We start from the raw sequence: 19,821 nt of genomic DNA on the forward strand, positions 1-19,821 counted from the left end.
TGGTGGGGGCATTTCCCTCCCTGTTGATCCTGCACCACCTACTTTGGGAGCAACACCCTCTCTCCCCCCCCCCCCCCCCCCCCCCCAACTATTGGGGACGTCTGTCCCCACTTAGAAACCAGAGAAGCGTAAGTCTTCTTTGGCTTCTCTTGCTAGGTATGGGTCCCTTGGGTCACTCCCTTCCCAGGTTTCTTCTAGTGGGAAAAACAACCGCCAGTGGCTGAAGAGCCCAAAAGCAGCTGGTCATAGGGTTTCACGCTCATCCTCAGTCCCAGAGACTGAGTCAGTGAAGTCCTCCAAGCCAGGGAAACACAAGGAGCGGCGAGAGGGGGGGGGGGGGCGGCACTAAGACCAAGGAAATTGTGGTGGCACCCACACCACCACTACATACAAGCTCTGTGTCTGAGGATGGGGTGGAGATTTTGGCATCTGCTGAGGACCTAGATCTCGCCAGACCCTCAGACATAATTGATATCGACTGCTCAGGCAATAAATCGGTGGCAGCAGGTGACTCTGAGGTGTAAACTGTCTCATTGAATGATTGAATGTTCCATGCCTTCCCAGTCACACGATGTCAAAGATGTCATCCTCCAGTGGAACTGCGGCGGTTTTTTCCACCGCCTGGTTGAGCTATGGCAACTGTTAAGCTTTAGACCTGCTATCTGCAATGCCTTGCAGGGAACCTGGTTCCCAGCAATGTGGCCCCTGCCCTCCATGGCTATAAGGGATATTACAGGAACTGTAGCGCCTATAATCGAGTGTCAGGTGGAGTTTGCATTTATGTCCTAAACTCGGTCTGTAATGAACATGTTCCCCTTCAAACCTCTCTTGAAGCTGTGGCTGTCAGAATTAGGATGACACAGGAAATAACTGTCTGCAATGTATATCTTCCTCCAGATGGTGCATTACCCCTGAATGTATTAGCTGCACTGATTGATCAACTCCCTCAACCTTTCCTACTTCTGGGAGATTTTAATGCCCGTAAACCCTTGTGGGGTGGTACCATGCTTACTGGCTGAGCAAGAGGTGTCGAAACTTTACTTTTGCAATTCGACCTCTGCCTCCTAAATACTGGGGCTGCCACACATTGCAGTGTGGCTCATGGTAGTTACTTGGCCATTGATTTATCAATTTTCAGCCTAGGACTTCTCCCATCTATCCACTGGAGAGCACATGACCTGTGTGGTAGTGGCCACTTCCCCATCTTCCTGTCACTGCCCCAGCATCAGGTGGCGCACGGACACCTGGCCAGATGGGCTTTGAACAAGGCGGACTGGGGAACTTTCACCTCTGCTGTCACCGCTGAATCTCCCCCACACAGTAACATTGATGATGGTTGAGCAGTTGACTAGCGGCAGAAAACGTGATCCCTAGCTCATTAGGGTGCCTGAGACGTAAGGCAGTCCCTTGGTGGTCACCAGAAGTCGCTGAAGCAATTAAGGAGTGCTCGCGACCTCTACAGCGACATAAGCGGCACCCTTCCCTGGAGCACCTCGTAGCCTTTAAACGGCTTCGTACCCATGTTTGCTACCGTATCAAACAATGGAAGGAGGAGTGTTGGGAGAGATACATCTCCACCATTGGGTGTCACACATCACCTTCCAAGTCTGGGCAAAGATCAAACATCTTTTCGGGTACCAGGCCCCAGCAGCTGTCCCCGGTGTTACCATAAATGGCGAGTTATGTACCGATGTGAACGCGATTGCCGAGCACTTTGCTTGAGCCTCAGCATCAGAGAATTACCCCCAGCCTTTCGCACACTCAAGCAGCAGCTGGAAGGGAACGTCCTCTCATTCACTACATGCTGCAGCAAATCCTATAACACCCCATTTACAGAGTGGGAGCTCCTCAGTGTCCTTGCACACTGCTCCGACACAGCTCCTGGGCCTAATTGCATCCACAACCAGATAATTAAACATCTATCATCTGACTAAAAGTGACATCTTCTCGTCATCTTCAACCGGATCTGGTGCGATGGTGTCTTTCCATTGCCATGGTGGGAGAACACCATCATGCCGGTGCTCAAACCTGGTAAAAAGCGCTTGTGGATAGCTATCGGCCCATCAGCCTCACCAACGTTCTTTGTAAGCTGCTGGAACTTATTGTATGTCGGCAGATGGGATGGGTCCTGGAGTCATGTGGCTTGCTGGCTCCATGTCAGGGCGGCTTCCACCAGGTTCGCTCTACCACTGATAATCTTGTGACCATCGAGTCTGCCATCCGCACAGCCTTTTCCAGACGCCAACACCTGATTGCCGTCTTTTTTGACTTACGTAAAGCTTAAAACACAACTTGGCGACATCATATCCTTGCCACATTATGTGAGTGGGGTCTCTGGGGACCACTCCTGATTTTTATCGAAAACTTCCTGTCGCTCCATACTTTCCATGTCCAAGTTGGTGACTCCCATAGTTCCATCCATATCCAGGAGAATGGAGTCCTGCAGGGCTGTTTGAGTGTGTCTATTTTTAGTGGCCATTAACGGTCTAGCAGCAGCTTCAGGCCCTCCTTCTCACATTGTCTATATGCAGACAACTTCTGCATTTCGTACTGCTACTCCAGTACTGTTGTTGCTGAGTGGCACCTACAGGGAGCCATCCACAAGGTGCCGTCACGGGCTATAGCCCATGGTTTCCAGTTTTCAGCCGCGAAGTCATGTTTCGTGTACTTCTGTCGGCGTCGTACCATTCATCCAGAACCTGCACTTTACCTTAATGACGATCCACTCTCTGTAATGGAGACATATCAATTCCTAGGACTGGTTTTCAATACTTGATTGACTTGGCTCCTTCATCTTCGTCAGCTTAAGCAGAAGTGCTGGCAGCACCTCAATGCTGTCCGGTGCCTGAGCAACACCAATTGGGCTGCAGATTGTTCTACACTGCTGCAGTTCTACAGAGCCCTTGTCCAACCCCGAATTGACTATGGGAATGTGGTTTATGGTTCAGCAGCGCCTTCAGCATTGCATTCACTCGACCCTGTGCACCACTATGGGGTTCAATTAGTGACATGAACTTGTAGAACAGAGTCCAGTGACCAGCATACTGGTGAAGGCTGGTGTCCCTCCTCTGCAGATCAGACATGCGCAACTGCTCGCCAGTTATGCAGCACACATTCATAGTTCCCGTGAGCGTCCGAATTACCATCTCCTTTTCCCACTCGCGGCAGTCCATCTCTCGCATCGGCGGCCCAGATCGGGGCTAACGATTGCGGTTCACGTGCGGTCTCTTCTCTCCGAACTGGAGTCCTTCCCTTTACCAACTCTACTTGTGGTCCTTTCACATATACCTCCGTGGTGTACGCCTCGGCCACAGCTTCGTCTGGACCTTTTGGATGGTCCTAAAGACTCCCTTAACCCCGTCGCTCTCTGCTGTCACTTCCTCTCGATTCTTGACATGTTCCGGGGCTCTGAAGTGGTTTACACTGATGGCTCAATGGCTGATGGTCACGTAGGCTTCACATATGTTCATGGAGGACATATTGAGCCACACTCCTTGCCAGTTGGCTACAGTGTTTTTACTGCAGAACTGGCGGCCATATCTTGTGCTCTTGAGTATATCTGCTCATGCCCTGGTGAGTCATTTCTCCTGTGTACTGACTCATTGAGCAGACTACAAGCTATCGATCAGTACTACCCTCGCGACCCTCTGGCAGCATCCATTTAGGAGTCCATCTATGCCCTGGAACAGTTCCGCTGTTCCTTAGTGTTTGTGTGGATGCCAGGACACGTCGGAATCCCTGGCAACGAACTTGCCGAAAGGCTGGCCAAATAGGAGATGCAGAAATCGCTTCCAGAGATGGGGATCTCCGAAGTTGACCTGCGTTCTGTCTTACACTACAGGGTTTTCCAGTTTTGGGAGACGGAATGGCATAACAGCACGCACAACAAACTGAGTGTCATTTAGGAGACTATGAATGTGTGGAAGTCTTCCATGCAGGCCTCTCGCAGGGAATCAGTTGTCCTCTGCTAGCTCTGCATTGGCCATATGTGGCTGATGTATGGTTACCTACTCCGTCCCGAGGCTCCACCTCAGTGTCGCTGTGGCTCCCAAATGACAGTCATCCACCTCTTGATGGACTGCCCACTTTTAACCGCTCTGCAGCAGACTTTTAACTTTCCCAGCACCCTGCTTCGGTGTTGGGTGACAATGCTTCCACAGCAGCTTTAGTTTTACGTTTTATCCGTGAGAGTGGGTTTTATACTTCTATGTAGGTTTTAGTGCATGTCCTTTGTCCCTCTGTGCCCTCCACCCTAGTGCTCTTAGGGTGGAGGTTTTAATGTATTGCAGAGTGGCTGGCTTTCCCTTTTTATTCTCGTGGTTGACCAGCCACTGTAATCTGCTTTCATGTTTTATTCTCTTCTGTTTCTAGTGTCTCTCTGTTGTTTTCTTGTCCTCTTTTGTTCCTTTGAGTGTTCGTTGCCTTCCCTTCATTCTTGTGGCTTTTCCTTTCTTTTCGTTTTGTTTTATATGTTTCGTCTGTTTTATTCTCACATTTGTAGCATTGTTTTATTAGGAACAAGGAACTGATGACCTCATAGTTTGGTCCCTTCTTCCGCCTCTAAACAAACAAACCAACCAACCAACCAATCTGTACATACTTAAAATCATTAGAAACTCTAATAACACTTGCTGCAGCTGTTTTTGCTATATGTTCAACTGTAATATGTTGGTCTTCATAAATACTGTTGTCAATGCAGATGTCAAGCAAAGGAGCTGACACACCAATTGTCCAGCCAGGATATTGCTCTGTCACTGACATTTGACCATCTTTAAACTCTGTAATATTCACTTATGAAAAGGTTTGCAGTTCATACTACTTTTAGCATACTGTAGAATTGTTCTAGAAAAGATTTTAGGTGGCTTTTCATCTTCAGAAAGCAAAAAAACAGATCACTAAACATTGTTCAACAAATGTGGAAACTTCAAGTGAACATTCCATTACTACATACAATATTGAGGTTAGAAAGAAAACAATTTTTATCTGTCAGCATGTCTCTTCTCATCTCATTGTTGCCAATCTAATGTCTTGAAAGTATGAAACTTCTCCCAAATGTTTCATTAATACATCAGTTTGTCTCTCTAATTCTTGAAATGTCCCTTGTATAATAACACTAGTTACTGGCTTAGAAAGTAAGCAAAACAGAGGTTGTGAAGGTAAAATACAAGTAAACTATTTCTTTTTGTTTATTTCTTCTTACAGTACAAAAATGTGGATAATCAATAAATGGTGTAAGTTTACAGTAAGTAATGTTAGTTTTTTGGAAGATCTTTATATCAGTGAAACAGTTTGTAATCTTCATTAGCTAATATTTGTCCAAATAACAAAATTCACAAGAACCATTTTCAAATAGTGGATCATCTTTTATTGAAGGTTGTCTTATAGTGAGGTAATTAAGATAAAGCACTTGGCTGAAGGTTAAACTAGAAATTTTGCAACTATCAAGCTGAAGACTGTAGTTCGAAAGCTGAGATAAATTGACTTGCAACTGTAATTGTTCTGATTCTAGTTACATACTCAGTTGTAGATTCATGAGTAGACTAATGTGTAAATCTGTTGGCCAATCATTGTATTTGAAAAGAGGAAATAAGAATGTACACTTAATCCAAACTGTTTTCAAAATTAGGACTCAACAGATGTTTTCTATATTTTGCAGATAAAATTGTATTATTAAACATAGTTGTTTCCACGGTATAAATTACTGGGGGATGGTAACTTAGACATGACTAAATAAAGATTCAATATAAAGTATTAGAGATGTAATTTTAAAGATTCATTGAGCTTCCTATACACATCACATTCTTTTGGTTTTCTTTCTTTTGTGCTTCCCCCACATGCTTGTCGTCATGCTATGTTGAGTTTCTTTATCAGTTATATTGCACATTCTGTTACTGTGAATATGTATACATATATAGCCACTTAATGATACGTATAGGTTGGTGCACTCCTTGGTTTGTCTGACTTCAATGCAGATTCGTTTTCTGGGAAACTGGAGGAAATGCTGGCAATCATCCGTCAAGTGAATGAGCAGTTCAGAGATCCTGTAAGTACCTCTCACATTTTAGCTTGTATCGTTAAGCATAATTTACATTAATGGAATTAGAAAACTTTGATAATTTATAATAAAGTTGCGAAATGGTAAATAGTCTTTCTTCATAGTTGAATGAAGTAACTTAAGTTATTTTTGAGTACAAGTGCTAAAGGAAGTCCTTACCGTGTGGTAAGATTATCTTTCACGTTACTGTGTTGTGTTGCATGTATGCCAGTATCAGTCTGTTTGTTATCGTACTTCTCAGTATAGCTGAATGAAGACATTTGATTCTGTCAGTTGTTGGAAAACAATCTACTCATTCGGTTGTAGTTTTAAGTGTTGTTGGAATTATTATTCATTTCTTTCCAATGAAATCAAACTGTGAAAATGGTTGACACAGTCCAGTGTAATTCAGCATATTGACTGAATTTTTTTTTCCAATTAAAACCAGTGTTTTTATAACCATGTCTTCGTTCTTTCAGCTCAAACCACTCTTTGGTGATATAGTTCACTGAGTTACACATTAATTCTTGTGAATAAAGCCTGTCTGTAGTTGGTTGAACTAAAGCAGTGGTATACAACTGGGGTATGCATTGCCACGGGAGGTAACACTACTTCGGGGTATGTGAAGAGATCTGAGGGTACAACCAAGTTAAAATAAGCAGTATACATCTTCATTTAATTGTGTAATGAATAGATTAATTATTTTTTGTAATTTAAAATTGATTTGCTGTGGATTAAGTTGTTTTGGATGCAATTAACACAAAAATAATAAGCTGACATATTATTGGCAGTACAGAGTTAGTGTAAAAGTTCCCTTATGTACATGAGAAGAAAAAAGGAACGGTGCCAAATTTTAGTGGGAGTTTGAATTGCGTTTTACTGAAAAGGTATGATACCCTCAATAAATTAAAAAAAATTGAATCCAGCCCTTAAATGCTCACCCCACCATTTAGGTGTGTGGAAGGTAAATGTATTGTACAAAAATTTGACACTGGCTGTACACGTGCATCACATCCAGGCACACAAACCTCTTTACATTTCGTAGCCTGTTGAAAAGTAGGAGTTCTAGTATTTAATGTGTGTGAAGAAGTGCTGTTCACTTTCACTCATTGGTACTTCAGTTTCATAGTTAAAACTGTTGGAAGTGGCAATTGGACTCAGCTGACCCAAGCACATTAAATTCTGAACAAAAAAATTATATTGTTTTGATGTTGTTAAATAATTATTGTTGACTTCTGTCCATTGTCATTCAGTTCACTGTTGTTGTTGTTATTCAGATATTTGTTTTGTATTTAGTATTAACAAGTAACTTTCAGTTCAGTTTTTTGTGCTTGTGTGTTTACTTATGCCTGGATCAAAATGTTGAAATCGTCAGTCTGCTGGAGAGTGCAAAAAAGTCACATATCTGATGTGGCAATCTGAAAAACAGATTGAACAAAAAAAAACAGTTGTCTGGATAATCAGTTGTTAAAACCAGTCGGTTGTCCCATCAGTAAAGAACATAGATTCTGCATAGGGATAACATCAGGATTTCATGACTTAAGGCTTTTTTTTTGGGGTGATGTTTAAAAATCTACTTCATGTGCTTTGTGTTTTTCAATAACTATGTTGATAAGTAGCATAGGAATGCAGTTGGACATATACGATGAAAGTTATGTACCAGCTTCTGAGTATCTAGAATGTCTGGGTAGAGGCTCCATTCAAAAGAATCACTATATATATTGTGCCATTCACACTTATCACAATCCCATACTTCTGTAAACATATAGTATTTATGCTTCAGACATACATAAGAACATGGGAATACAAATAGCATAAAACAGTTGTCTGAAGATATTTTTATATTGTTTTAACTGTTAAAATTGGCTGATGGAGTTTCAGTCCTCAAAATGTGAAACAGGGAGGGACAAGTGAGATGTAAGATGGGAATGACAGTGAAAGCTGCAGAAATTTATAAATGAGTGAATGAGATGCTATTTAGTTTCTTGTTTATCTACAATTTTTAATTTTCTTGTCACCTTCTTAACAAGGCCATTCAACTATATTTCAATATGTTGTTATTTGTAGCTGAAATTTTCTTTCTTTCCATGTTTCATCTGTGTTAGTATGGCATGCTTGCAGCAACCACATGTGTGCCTGTGCATGTTGTCTTATGTGAAATGATTTAAAATGTTTTTTTCGTATTTTAAATTTTTTCTTCCAGGAACAGACAACATTTGTTTGTGTGTGCATAGCAGAATTCCTGTCACTATATGAAACAGAGCGACTTGTACAGGAACTCACAAAGTGTGGAATTGACACACACAATATTATTGTGAACCAGTTGCTGTTTCCCTCTGCAGGAGAAGTGCCATGTCGCATGTGCGCAGCAAGACACAAAGTCCAGGAGAAATATTTGGACCAGGTGAGCATGTATTCTTCGCTATTCTAATATAGTAAAACCTGTTTTCAATTAACATCGGAGAACCCATAACTTTTCCCTTAAACTGCAAATTTCCGTAAAGTGGGCTTTAGCCCAAGAGCACTGAAGTGGTGACCCACAACCTGAATTTTAACATTAAGCAAGATAAGAAATTTTTAATAATAAAACTCAGGTACTACAGACAAAAATCTATCTTAACATTAGTATAACTTGTCCTTCACAAAACTGAACATAAGCAAAAGCATTATCTTTCAATAAATACAGTCTTTTTTTTATTTATTTAGAAGAGTTGTTTGTTTCTTTCTTCCAACATAGCGCAGTGACAGATATCGCTTCAACACGTTGATGATGGTAAGGACTGAATTATCTGCACAGAAAGAGGAAAATAGTTCCTAACAGTATCAAGTCCTTGCCCAACTGCAGTGAAACTTAGTGCAAGTGACTCCTCGCCCTCTTCCTCATCATTGTTATTATTGTCGCTATCATCTAGTGCAGAGTGCTCTTTCAACATAGCTTACTCACATACAGCTGGGATGTGGAAGTGAGGGTGTCATCATTAAAAGAAATGGAAGTTCTGAAGTGGTACACTTGCTGCTCCTACTTCAGTGACGTGGCTTCTTTAACAACAGTGAGTGATTCTGGATTACAGCAAGTCTTCACAAAACAGTTCAGGGCAGTTAGTTGTGTCACGGCATTCCAGTGACAAATGTATTAGGGTCATTATTTAATTTCTCTTCAGAAATGAAATTGACCTGTGTAAAAACGGCTACTCCATATTTAGCTCGAAAAGACCTTTCTTGAAGATGTCAGTAAATTGTCAGTTATCTTCGATGTCGTAAATAATATTCAGCTCCTGCTGAACTGGAAGTTTCCTCCTTTTTCAGGACATAATTTTCTTTAGGTGTAACTGGCAGTACTCAATTCAACACTTGACTGAATAACACAATGTTAGTTATCATATTGATGTTTTCGTAGGGCAATTAATCATATTTGAATGTAAATCATCAGCCACAGTTTCTGCTTCCTGATTAGTTCAAGCTTTTGCTCAACATGTTATCAAAGTCCTGATAAGAAAGGTATGTATTGTAACCCCAAGTGCGAATGGATCTAGCATAAGGACCTCACCCTGATGACAAAGTTGATTTGTTTGATTATATGACTTGGAGCACAGTAATATTGATTTTCAACAAACACTATCTACCTTTTTTTGCTAGACCATTGACCAAAATAACCAGCTGTAATTTATCATTTGCAAACCTATTTTTATTAGCACAATGTGTTCAAAACATTAGCATATGCCACAAACTCTGTTTTAGGACTTTCACAGAAGCTGAGTGTTGATAGACTCTTTCATATTTATTTCTTAAAAGGAGCTGCCTTAAAGCAGAATTAGTTAAAAACAAATTTAATTAACATCATCCTTTTGGGGGTTACATTGGGACCTTAATTATCATAAAGTTTTCATTGGAACAGCAAGAAATGCAGTTGGAGTTTTCAGAGGTAAAAATGATAATCTTGATTTAACAAAACAGTGTAAGTTGTATTGTTTATGGAGGTGTGTGTGTGTGTGTGTGTGTGTGTGTGTGTGTGTGTGTGTGTGTGTGTGTCAAATTAATTACCAGAAAACTTCATATGACGAAAGAATTGAACACAGAGCTTTCCAGTCTGCCAATGTGCTGCCAAACTGCACCATACCAATAATGTGGCTACACCGTCTTTCTTCTTCCTGTATTAATCCTCCCATTCCAACCCAATTTTTCTTTTTACATGTCCATCCTCCATTCGTGCAGAATGATAAATACATTACTAATAGATTACATATAGGTAGTTTCAAAATAAGGCCATAGCTCTACATAAGCTGATGATAGCACAGCAGACTTTTGCTTACAAAGGAAGATAGAGAATTACTGCCACACTTAATTCTCACTACCTTTCTTGACATTGATCTCCATCTCACTGAAGCCCATATCTAAACATCAGTCCACACACAACCAAGCAACAGCGCCTACACGCTGACAGTTGTCACCCCTTCCACATCAAACTGTCACTTCCCTACACCCTAGACAACTGCAACTGCAGCAAACCACCTATACTGATGCCAACAGCCTGTCCTTGACTTTTCTCCCCTTCACAGGTCTTATTCACAAACAACTAAGAGTTACAAAAACCTCAGGAGCCTCCTCTTTGTCACTCAGTACTGGCTTTGAATGCTTCAGTGTTAATCCATCAAGGCTGTCATTTTCTCAGATCTGGCCCTCCTCCCTGATACCCTCCCCACACCATCCAGTCATCTTCTTCACTCTCCTAATCTCCGTAGTATCCTAGTTAAACAGTATTACTTTCCCCGTACCATTGCCCCGTTTGCAAGGTTCCTATCTCTGCAATGGTCCCCAATATAAAACCTGCACAGTGCGTCCACTCATAACAAATGTGCTCTGTCCTTGCCATTAAGTCGTACATCATATTTGAAGGCAGACCAACTTGCGAAACCATGCATATTTATCAATTAACTTGTGTCCACTGCATAGCATTTTATATGGGAATGACCACTGCAAAACTGGGTAACTTTGGAAACATTCAGTGCCCAGTTACTACAGTGCTCTGAGGGACCTGAGTGCCTGCTACACCACATGGGCTCTTTGGATCCTCTGATTCCATATTAATTTTCCGGAACTCTACAGATGGAAACTTGCCTTCCAACACCCCCTCTACTTTTTCTTTATGGTGGCCATTTTTAATCATATATGAATACATGTATTTCATCTAACCCTTTAACTGCAGGTGATTTTCCAATTTTTACCGAAAGAATTGCAAGGCATTTTTATTCAATAATTAGAGTAGTTGTAAGGATAAAATTAAAGGAAAGTAACTAGGAAACAAGAAACTTAATTTAGAGTTGATTGTTGCTTGATATTCATGTTACTTATAATGGGGAATATGAAAACTGCACTCAACATTGTAAAAGCAAAAAAAACTTAATGATACTTTTTGCGAGTGTCGTATATTTTGAATTAAGGATCCATACATGAGCATGGGAACTTGGTTACAAACTTGCTGGCACAAAAAGGTCTATGCAAGTGAAACTGGACATCATGTAAAATGTGACTCCTGATGCAGACCAAAAGATGAAATATTCAGCAGGAGAATAGTGACCTCTGATGTTCCAGGGCAACAGAAAAGTGTTTGATAGAAAATTTCAACTTCTGAGATGCAAACAGTGCTAAAATTATGTCCAGTGTGATAAGTGGGGCCTGCAAAGTTGTCTGGAAAGACTAGAGCTGAACGCATACCTCTGCACTTCACATGGCTGGAGGGTTAATTTTCCTTTTTTTACTGTTAAATTTTCATCTTTGTTGTCCTCCCTGCCACTTTCTCATATTTTTATTTTCATCCTTTGGTTCTTGATATTACTGTTTCTTTTTCTCAAAAATTCATCTTTCTCTCTCTGGATTGAAGCTGGCACAATGCTTACCATATCTGACCACTACTTACTCTCTCTCTCTCTCACACACACACACACAGCTCCCCCTTCATCTTTGTAAACTCTTCTCCTCATAAGAGGTGGTTCTATATCACCCATGGATAAGATAGCCTTCCTTTTTAATTTTTCTCAAGCTATCCCCTGCCTTTTTCCCAAGGAATGTGATGGTTAAAACCTTAACATGTTACACAATGCTAAGTACTATTTGCTACGCACTTTGCAGTGGTTTGCCAAGTATTTAGATGGAGATATATTGGACCCTTATGACAATCTGACATAAAAATAGAAAAAAAACAGAAAATAAAACAAATATGAAGAAATATGAAGAAATGACACAGATTCAACCATTGGAAACAACTCTTTGTCTAAAACTTACACAGGAAAGAAAAATAACATTGGGTTTTACGAGACACACACATTAACTGCTAACAGATTAAAACTATGTGCTGGACTGTGACCCAAACTTGGGAACCATGGCATTTCACAGACAAGTGCTCGACGAACTAGTGTATGCAACCTACACTCACTTCTTTACTTCTGTCAGTACCGCGTCCTCTACCTTCCAAACTTCACAGAAGTGCAAAATGAAAATTCATTCTGGAACCAATCCAGCAGGCTGTGACTAAGCCATGCCTCTGCATTAGCATTTCCTCCAGTACTAGTCCTGCAAGGTATGTAGGAGAACTTTGGTAATGTTTGGAAGATAATAGATGCAATACTGGCAGACATCCAGCTGTGAAGGCAGGTCATACTAGATGCATTCAAGTTCTAAGGGCTCCGATTTTTTTCTCCGGATTGGAAAGAGAGAGAAACATGCGCAATGTTTTAAAATGAGGCCACATTCATTGTCAATACGTTCCAGAGATGGCAGCACCGTACGCCAGATGGAATTTTACTGCCAGCGGCGAGAATGATAACTGTTTTAAATACTTAAAATGGCGACGTTTTCCTCACTTGAGCAGCGTGCAATCATTCGTTTTCTGAATTTGCATGGTGTGAAACCAATTGAAATTCATCAACAGCTGAAGGAGACATGTGGTGATGGAGTTATGGATGTGTCGAAAGTGCGTTCGTGGGTGCGACAGTTTAATTAAGGCAGAACATCGTGTGACAACAAACCGAAACAACCTCGGGCTCGCACAAGCCGGTCTGACGACATGATCGAGAAAGTGGAGAGAATTGTTTTGGGGGATCGCCGAATGACTGTTGAACAGATCGCCTCCAGAGTTGGCATTTCTGTGGGTTCTGTGCACACAATCCTGCATGACGACCTGAAAATGCGAAAAGTGTCATCCAGGTGGGTGCCACGAATGCTGACGGATGACCACATGGCTGCCCGTGTGGCATGTTGCCAAGCAATGTTGACGCGCAACGACAGTATGAGTGGGACTTTCTTTTTGTCGGTTGTGACAATGGATGAGATGTGGATGCCGTTTTTCAATCCAGAAACAAAGCGCCAGTCAGCTCAATGGAAGCACACAGATTCACCGCCACCAAAAAAATTTCGGGTAACCGCCAGTGCTGAAAAAATGATGGGTGTCCATGTTCCGGGACAGCGAGGGCCAAATCCTTACCCATTGCATTCCAAAGGGCACTACGGTAACAGGTGCATCCTACGAAAATGTTTTGAAGAACAAATTACTTCCTGCACTGCAACAAAAATGTCTGGGAAGGGCTGCGCGTGTGCTGTTTCATCAAGACAACGCACCCGCACATCGAGCTAACGTTACGCAATAGTTTCTTCGTGATAACAACTTTGAAGTGGTTCCTCATGCTACCTACTCACCTGACCTGGCTCCTAGTGACTTTTGGCTTTTTCCAACAATGAAAGACACTCTCCATGGCCGCACATTCACCAGCCGTGCTGCTATTGCCTCATCGATTTTCCAGTGGTCAAAACAGACTCCTAAAGAAGCCTTCGCTGCTGCCATGGAATCATGGCGTCAGCGTTGCAAAAAATGTGTACTTCTGCAGGACGATTACATCGAGAAGTAACGCCAGTTTCATTGATTTCGGGTGAGTAGTTAATTAGAAAAAAAATCGGAGGCCTTAGAACTTGAATGCACCTCGTAAGAAATGCTTGGACAGCTCAGTCGGTATAGTACTTGCTCATGAAAGGTCATAGTCTCAGATTTCAAGTCTTCTGTCCAGCACACAGTTTTAATCTGTTCAGGTGTTTGAAATTGGTGTACACTCTGATGCAAAGTGAAAATTCATTCTGGAAACTCTACATGTGGTTTTACAGTTCCAGAGGTAGAGAAAGCCATGCACTATAAGGTACCTGACTTGAAAAGGCGCACGTGCGTGCGCGCGCTCGCGCACACACACACACACACACACACACACACACACACACACACACACACACACACAGAACTACATTGTGCCAGCTGAACATACTGTGCTGGGACAACAACTGTTTTGTTGCTTGACTAAGATTTAGGGTTCTGTCAGGTGTACTGGTAGAGGGGAGGAAGGAGAAAGGAAATGGGACATGAGTTGCGGTAGTGTGGCTGAGGGCTGACTACCTGGATCCCTACTTGTCACTGTTGATGCCAACAACCACCCTCGTGTCCATAGCATTGCCACTGCCAAACACTACCTCACCCAGCATCTTCTCTGACTACAGCCACACCACTTTATTCCTTATACATCTAACAGAGTACATCTTCACACATAACAACTAATCCTGGAGGCAAGTGTACAAATAAATCCACAACATGACCACGGGCATCCATGTGGCTCCCTCGTATGCCAACCTGTCAGTGGGTTACATAGATGGTTGAATCTTTACTTTATTTTTTCCTTAAATGTTTACATATCTTGTGGCAATCTTAGGTGCAGAGAAGAATATCCTAACTCACTTTATTCATTGTCAAAGAGTGAAATAAAAATGCCACTTTTACATACCATCCACATTCACCACTACAGAGAATTGGTGAATAAAAATAATGTGCATTCCTTGAAAAGCCTGGGTGCAGAAATGTAGTGATCTACACTTCCTCTGTTACTGTGAATTAAAGACAACTCCAGTAAATCAAAACACAAAATGCAAGCAGAAATGACACACATCAATAACTTTTTACATATAATTATACCAGTATATATAGACATAAAAATTCTCCAAAAAATTGTTTCACAAGTAAATTCAAACATAAAGAAGGAAATTGTGTTTTTAAAACTCTTCCACCTTTCATACAACTTCGTTTTCCTTGGCATCTTGATCAAGAAACGAAATGAGTTCACTTGAAGGTGAGGGATACAATTTTTTCATAGCACTTATCGTGAAGTTTGTACAATTGTGCACTGTGCCTTTGTAATGATGGGACACACACCTAAGGGAATCCAAACATCATCTTTCCTATTGTGCCATGAAAAGAATTGTGATTCAGCAGGAGACATGCAGTTAATCTGAACACCTTTGAATTTGTGTGATACATGGGAAATGTGTGCTTTGTACCAGTTTTTATTGTATTTGAAAGCCAAATACTGCCTGAATGGCAGGTGTTCCCACAAAGCATTTTCATGAACTTCCATAGCAACAGTGCTCCCATCATGGTCTAACCTATGTTTTAAGCATTATATCAGCTGAGTAACTCCATAAAAAAATGAGGTCTGTAGGACAACTCATTACCAAGTAGTACGTCTCGGAAAATAGGGAAATTGGTGCCTTCATAATGAAAGAATTCACATGCTTGAGCTTTCAAACCTGAATTTATCGTCAATGGTTGGAGTTAAGACAGTGCTAGTTGGCCGTTTTCTATTAAAACGTGTATGTACCCATGTACCAAATACACTGAAGTGCCAACGAAACTGGTATAGGCATGCATATTAAAATACAGAAATATGTAAACAGGCAGAATACAGCGCTGCGGTCGGAATTGCCTGTATAAAACAACTACTGCCAGGTGCAGTTGTTACATTGGTCACTGCTTCTACAGTGGCAGGTTATCAAGATTCAAGTGAGTTTGAAAATGCTGTCATAATCGTTGGTGCAAGAGCGATGGGACACAGCATATCTGAGGTAGTGATGATGTGGTGATTTTCCCGTACTAACATTTCACGAGTGTACCGTGAATATCAGTAATCCAGTAAAACATCAAATCTCCGACATTGTTGTGGCCAGAAAAAGATCCTGCTAGAATGGGACCGGGGATGACTGGAGAGAATCGTTCAACATGGCAGAAGTGCAACCCTTCCACAAATTGCTGCAGATTTCAATGCTGGCCCATCAGCAAGTGTCAGCGTATGAACCATTCAACAAAACATTATCGATATGGACTTTTGGAGCCGAAGGCCCACTCGTGTACCCTTGATGATTGCACAGCACAAAGCTTTACAACTATCTTGGGCCTTGAACCTTGACATTGGACTGCTGATCATGGAAACGGGTTGCCTGGTTGGACGAGTCTCATTTCAAATTGTATCAAGCGGATGGACGTGTAGAAGTATGGAGACAACCTCATTAATCCATGGACCCTGCATGTCAGCAAGGGGCTGTTCGAGTTGGTAGAGGCTCTGCAATGGTGTGGGGCATGTGCAGTTAGTGATATAGGACACCTGATAAATCTAGATGCCACTCTGAGAGGTGATATGTACATAAGCCCCGTGTCTGATAATCTGCATCCATTCATTTCAGTTGTGCATTCTGACAGACTTGGGCAAGTCCAGCAGTACAATGTGACACCCTACACATCCAGGGTGTTGCTACAGAGTGGCTCTAGGAACACTCTTTTGAGTTTAAGCAATTCTGCTGGCCACCAAACTCACCAGACATGAACATTATTAAGCACATCTGGGATGCTTTGCAACATGCTGTTCAAAAGAGATCTTCACCCGCTTGTACTCTTATGGATTTATGTACAGCCCTGCAGGATTCATGGTGTCAATTCCCTCTGGCACTACTTCAGATATTAGTTGAGTCATGCCATGTTTGTTGCAGCACTTCTGTGTGCTCCAGGAGACCCTACACAATATTAAGCAGGTGTACCAGTTTATTTGGGTCTTCAATGTATGAGTAAATTCTGAAATAGTCACCTTAGGATCTACCAAAATATGAGAGTTTACATGGAATGACTGTAAAAGCTTTGTCACAGGGGCTGTGGAATTTGAAATGCGATGACCTCCACTGTGCTGCTAAATATTCAGAAGGAACTCGGATTGGACATATGGCACATGTGCGTCAACATAGTGTGTGTGTCCGCAGTGCACTCAAGTGGCAATTCACAGCTGCAGGTGATGCTTTGAAAACAAGACTAGTGCCCACAAGTTCTTGAAACTAGCTGTGATAGCTTTGACATCCTCACACGGAGCAAGGTAGCTGACATCCACATAGATGCAGATGCTAAAACCAAACAGGAACATCCACAAGATAAAAAGTATTTTGTCATTCTCACTTTTTAGTAAAACTTCAAGGTCATTCTTAGTTGATAACTTTTATATTCAGTAGCAGACTCTATAGAACAAGTGAATTATAAGACTTAAAACAGAAAAGACTAAAAATTATATATCTGCTAGTAGTGCAAGCTCTCTTGTAGATAGCCAATTGAAGAAACTCACTCCTGAGCAAGGTGAACCCAGCGACACACCACTTCGTAACTCTGCATCTCTGTTCATTACACTACACTGCACTTCTGTAACATACAACCATGTCTTGAATGTTACCATCCCCTGAAGGCTTTAATTTCTGATATTGCATTAGCTGAATTATTTTATTAATTGAATTACAACAAATCGCACCAATACAACATGATTTTTACGGGTCTTCAGTGTGATTCCATATTATGGTCACCATGGGCTACACAAACGTACCACTGGTGGTGCCATGTTGCTTTCCTGTCCCATGCAACTCTGTTTTTCCTTGTAGCATTCCTATCCCATGCACCTGTTATCTCTCCCAGCTACCGCAGCTGTCAACTACCCTTCCTTAACTGTCCCTCCTGCTCACAAGTTATAATGTGAAAAAAAGACTTCAAAAAATTTGTGAAAATTCTCCTGAGGTATAAGATAATTACTAACAGTTTAGTTTGTTGTAAGAAGCTTGAGAGCTGAGCAGAAGGAGGAAACCAGTATGAAACACATCCCCACCAAAGGATTAGCGAGAATCATTGATCAATCAGAAAAATCCAATACACACAATAAAATTTTTGTTCAGAACACTAGAACACGGTATATGCAACAGACTTGATGAATGCAGCACTGCAGATTTTACAAAACTGGGAAGCCCCAGAATTTGGTTGTGCAAATGTAGAACTTTGTACAGATGACTCTTGTAAGAAAAAGTATTTATGAATTCCATCTATAAAGTTTTACAACAACAACAACAATAATAATAGTAATAATAATAATAATAATAATAATATAAATTACCCATACAATCAGGAATCATGTTTTGAGAGTACTGTAATTCTGTGCCCTTTCTTTAGTTTACTCAAAACCGACATGGATATGTAGTTATGTATGTCATTTAATGGTATCACTTCAGTGGATACCCGATTTCATAGAATATTTAAAATAATCTTGAGTGTCGAAGGTGGCCTTTGAAGCCCCAACCCCTATAAGGCAGTTATGTTACCCTAAGACTATGATGTGTGTCCAGCCCATAGTTACAGTGTACACAAGGTACAGAGGATCTTCATGAGTGTACTATAATGTGTGCAAAAGCACATCTTCCTATAAATTATCTATTACAATATTGCAGCCATCATTGGTACAGTGATTATTTTCTGTTCCAGATAGCTGATCTTTATGAAGACTTCCATGTAACTAAGCTTCCACTTCTTGACCATGAAGTGCGTGGGGTGCAGCAAGTAAAGGAATTTTCTGAGAACCTTGTACAACCTTATCGTCCAAAATAATTTTGATATAGTTATAAAGAATTATTAAGTTTGTATTGTGATGAAACTTATTTTTAACCAAAATAAATTTGACAGTGTCTGTTTAAACTGGTGAACATTTTATTACAATTTGCTATTTAGGCCTTGTCTCATGATGTAACAAAGTCTTAGTAGACCTCTACAAATAATATTACTTTATTTCTGTTTGTCTTTCTTTTTGGTGAAGAAATATGTTCAGTGTAAACCCTCTGGTCCCTACTCCCTTACCTCTGTCAAGGTCTGACATTCTTTTTTGATTTAAATAAGCGCTAAATTTACATACATTCCATTTCTGCACATTTCTGTAAGCTCTATATTCGTTGCTACTTTTTGACATGTTTTGATTTGTATTTTTCTTTACTATCACATGATGTTATTTAATATTGTTTCACTCTGCAAATTTCTCAACTCCTTTTGATTTCTGTTTGCATAGTGCTCTTGCCCTGTGTCCATTCAGAGTTATATCTACATCTACATGATTGTAGTGTAGGATACCTTGTCCAAGTATTATTTATGCCATACTTCATCGCATTAAGGTATGTTGCGCTTACCTTCAACTCCATATGAAATCTAATGTATTTCATTACTGTTCCTGTATAATGTCTGGTAGAGGGGTGTACTATGTTTTCGAACGTGTAAATGACACTAGACTCTTCAGATCTGAAGAGCAGATCTTAACAGCTGTTTGATCCCTTGCTTGTAAGATATCCCCTTCAAATTAACTGTGTATTTCAGCCAAAACTCTAAAAAATAATCCTCTCAAAAATCATATGGCTTTTCTCTGAGCCATTTCAGTTTCATCAGTAAATGTGATCATGTATGGTCCCAGACAACTGAGCAACACTCATGGATGAAACTGGAAGTGGGGGTATTGGAATAATATCTGAAATACTTTGGCTTTCCATAAATTACCATAGGTTGTATCAAATAGCAAACGTTTCAGGGACATCAGCCAACAATATTTGTGATCAGGGTTACTGAACTTTGCGTTTCTGAGTGTGATAGCAGT

General features: G+C 40.9%; 1 protein-coding gene across 1 annotated transcript in view; it reads left to right on the forward strand.

Moving 5' to 3' along the window:
• Nucleotides 1–18,881, forward strand: part of LOC126272863 (ATPase ASNA1 homolog) — a 73,334-nt gene extending 54,453 nt beyond the window's left edge. The window contains exons 5-7 of the mRNA XM_049976082.1: nucleotides 5,936–6,043; nucleotides 8,238–8,438; nucleotides 18,672–18,881. Coding sequence (XP_049832039.1) covers nucleotides 5,936–6,043; nucleotides 8,238–8,438; nucleotides 18,672–18,794 — 432 coding nt within the window. The 3' untranslated portion in view covers nucleotides 18,795–18,881. The remainder of the gene's footprint in view (nucleotides 1–5,935; nucleotides 6,044–8,237; nucleotides 8,439–18,671) is intronic.
• Nucleotides 18,882–19,821: the final 940 nt, after the last annotated feature.

This window comes from Schistocerca gregaria, chromosome 5 (assembly GCF_023897955.1).
Source record: "Schistocerca gregaria isolate iqSchGreg1 chromosome 5, iqSchGreg1.2, whole genome shotgun sequence".
NCBI lineage: Eukaryota > Metazoa > Arthropoda > Insecta > Orthoptera > Acrididae > Schistocerca > Schistocerca gregaria.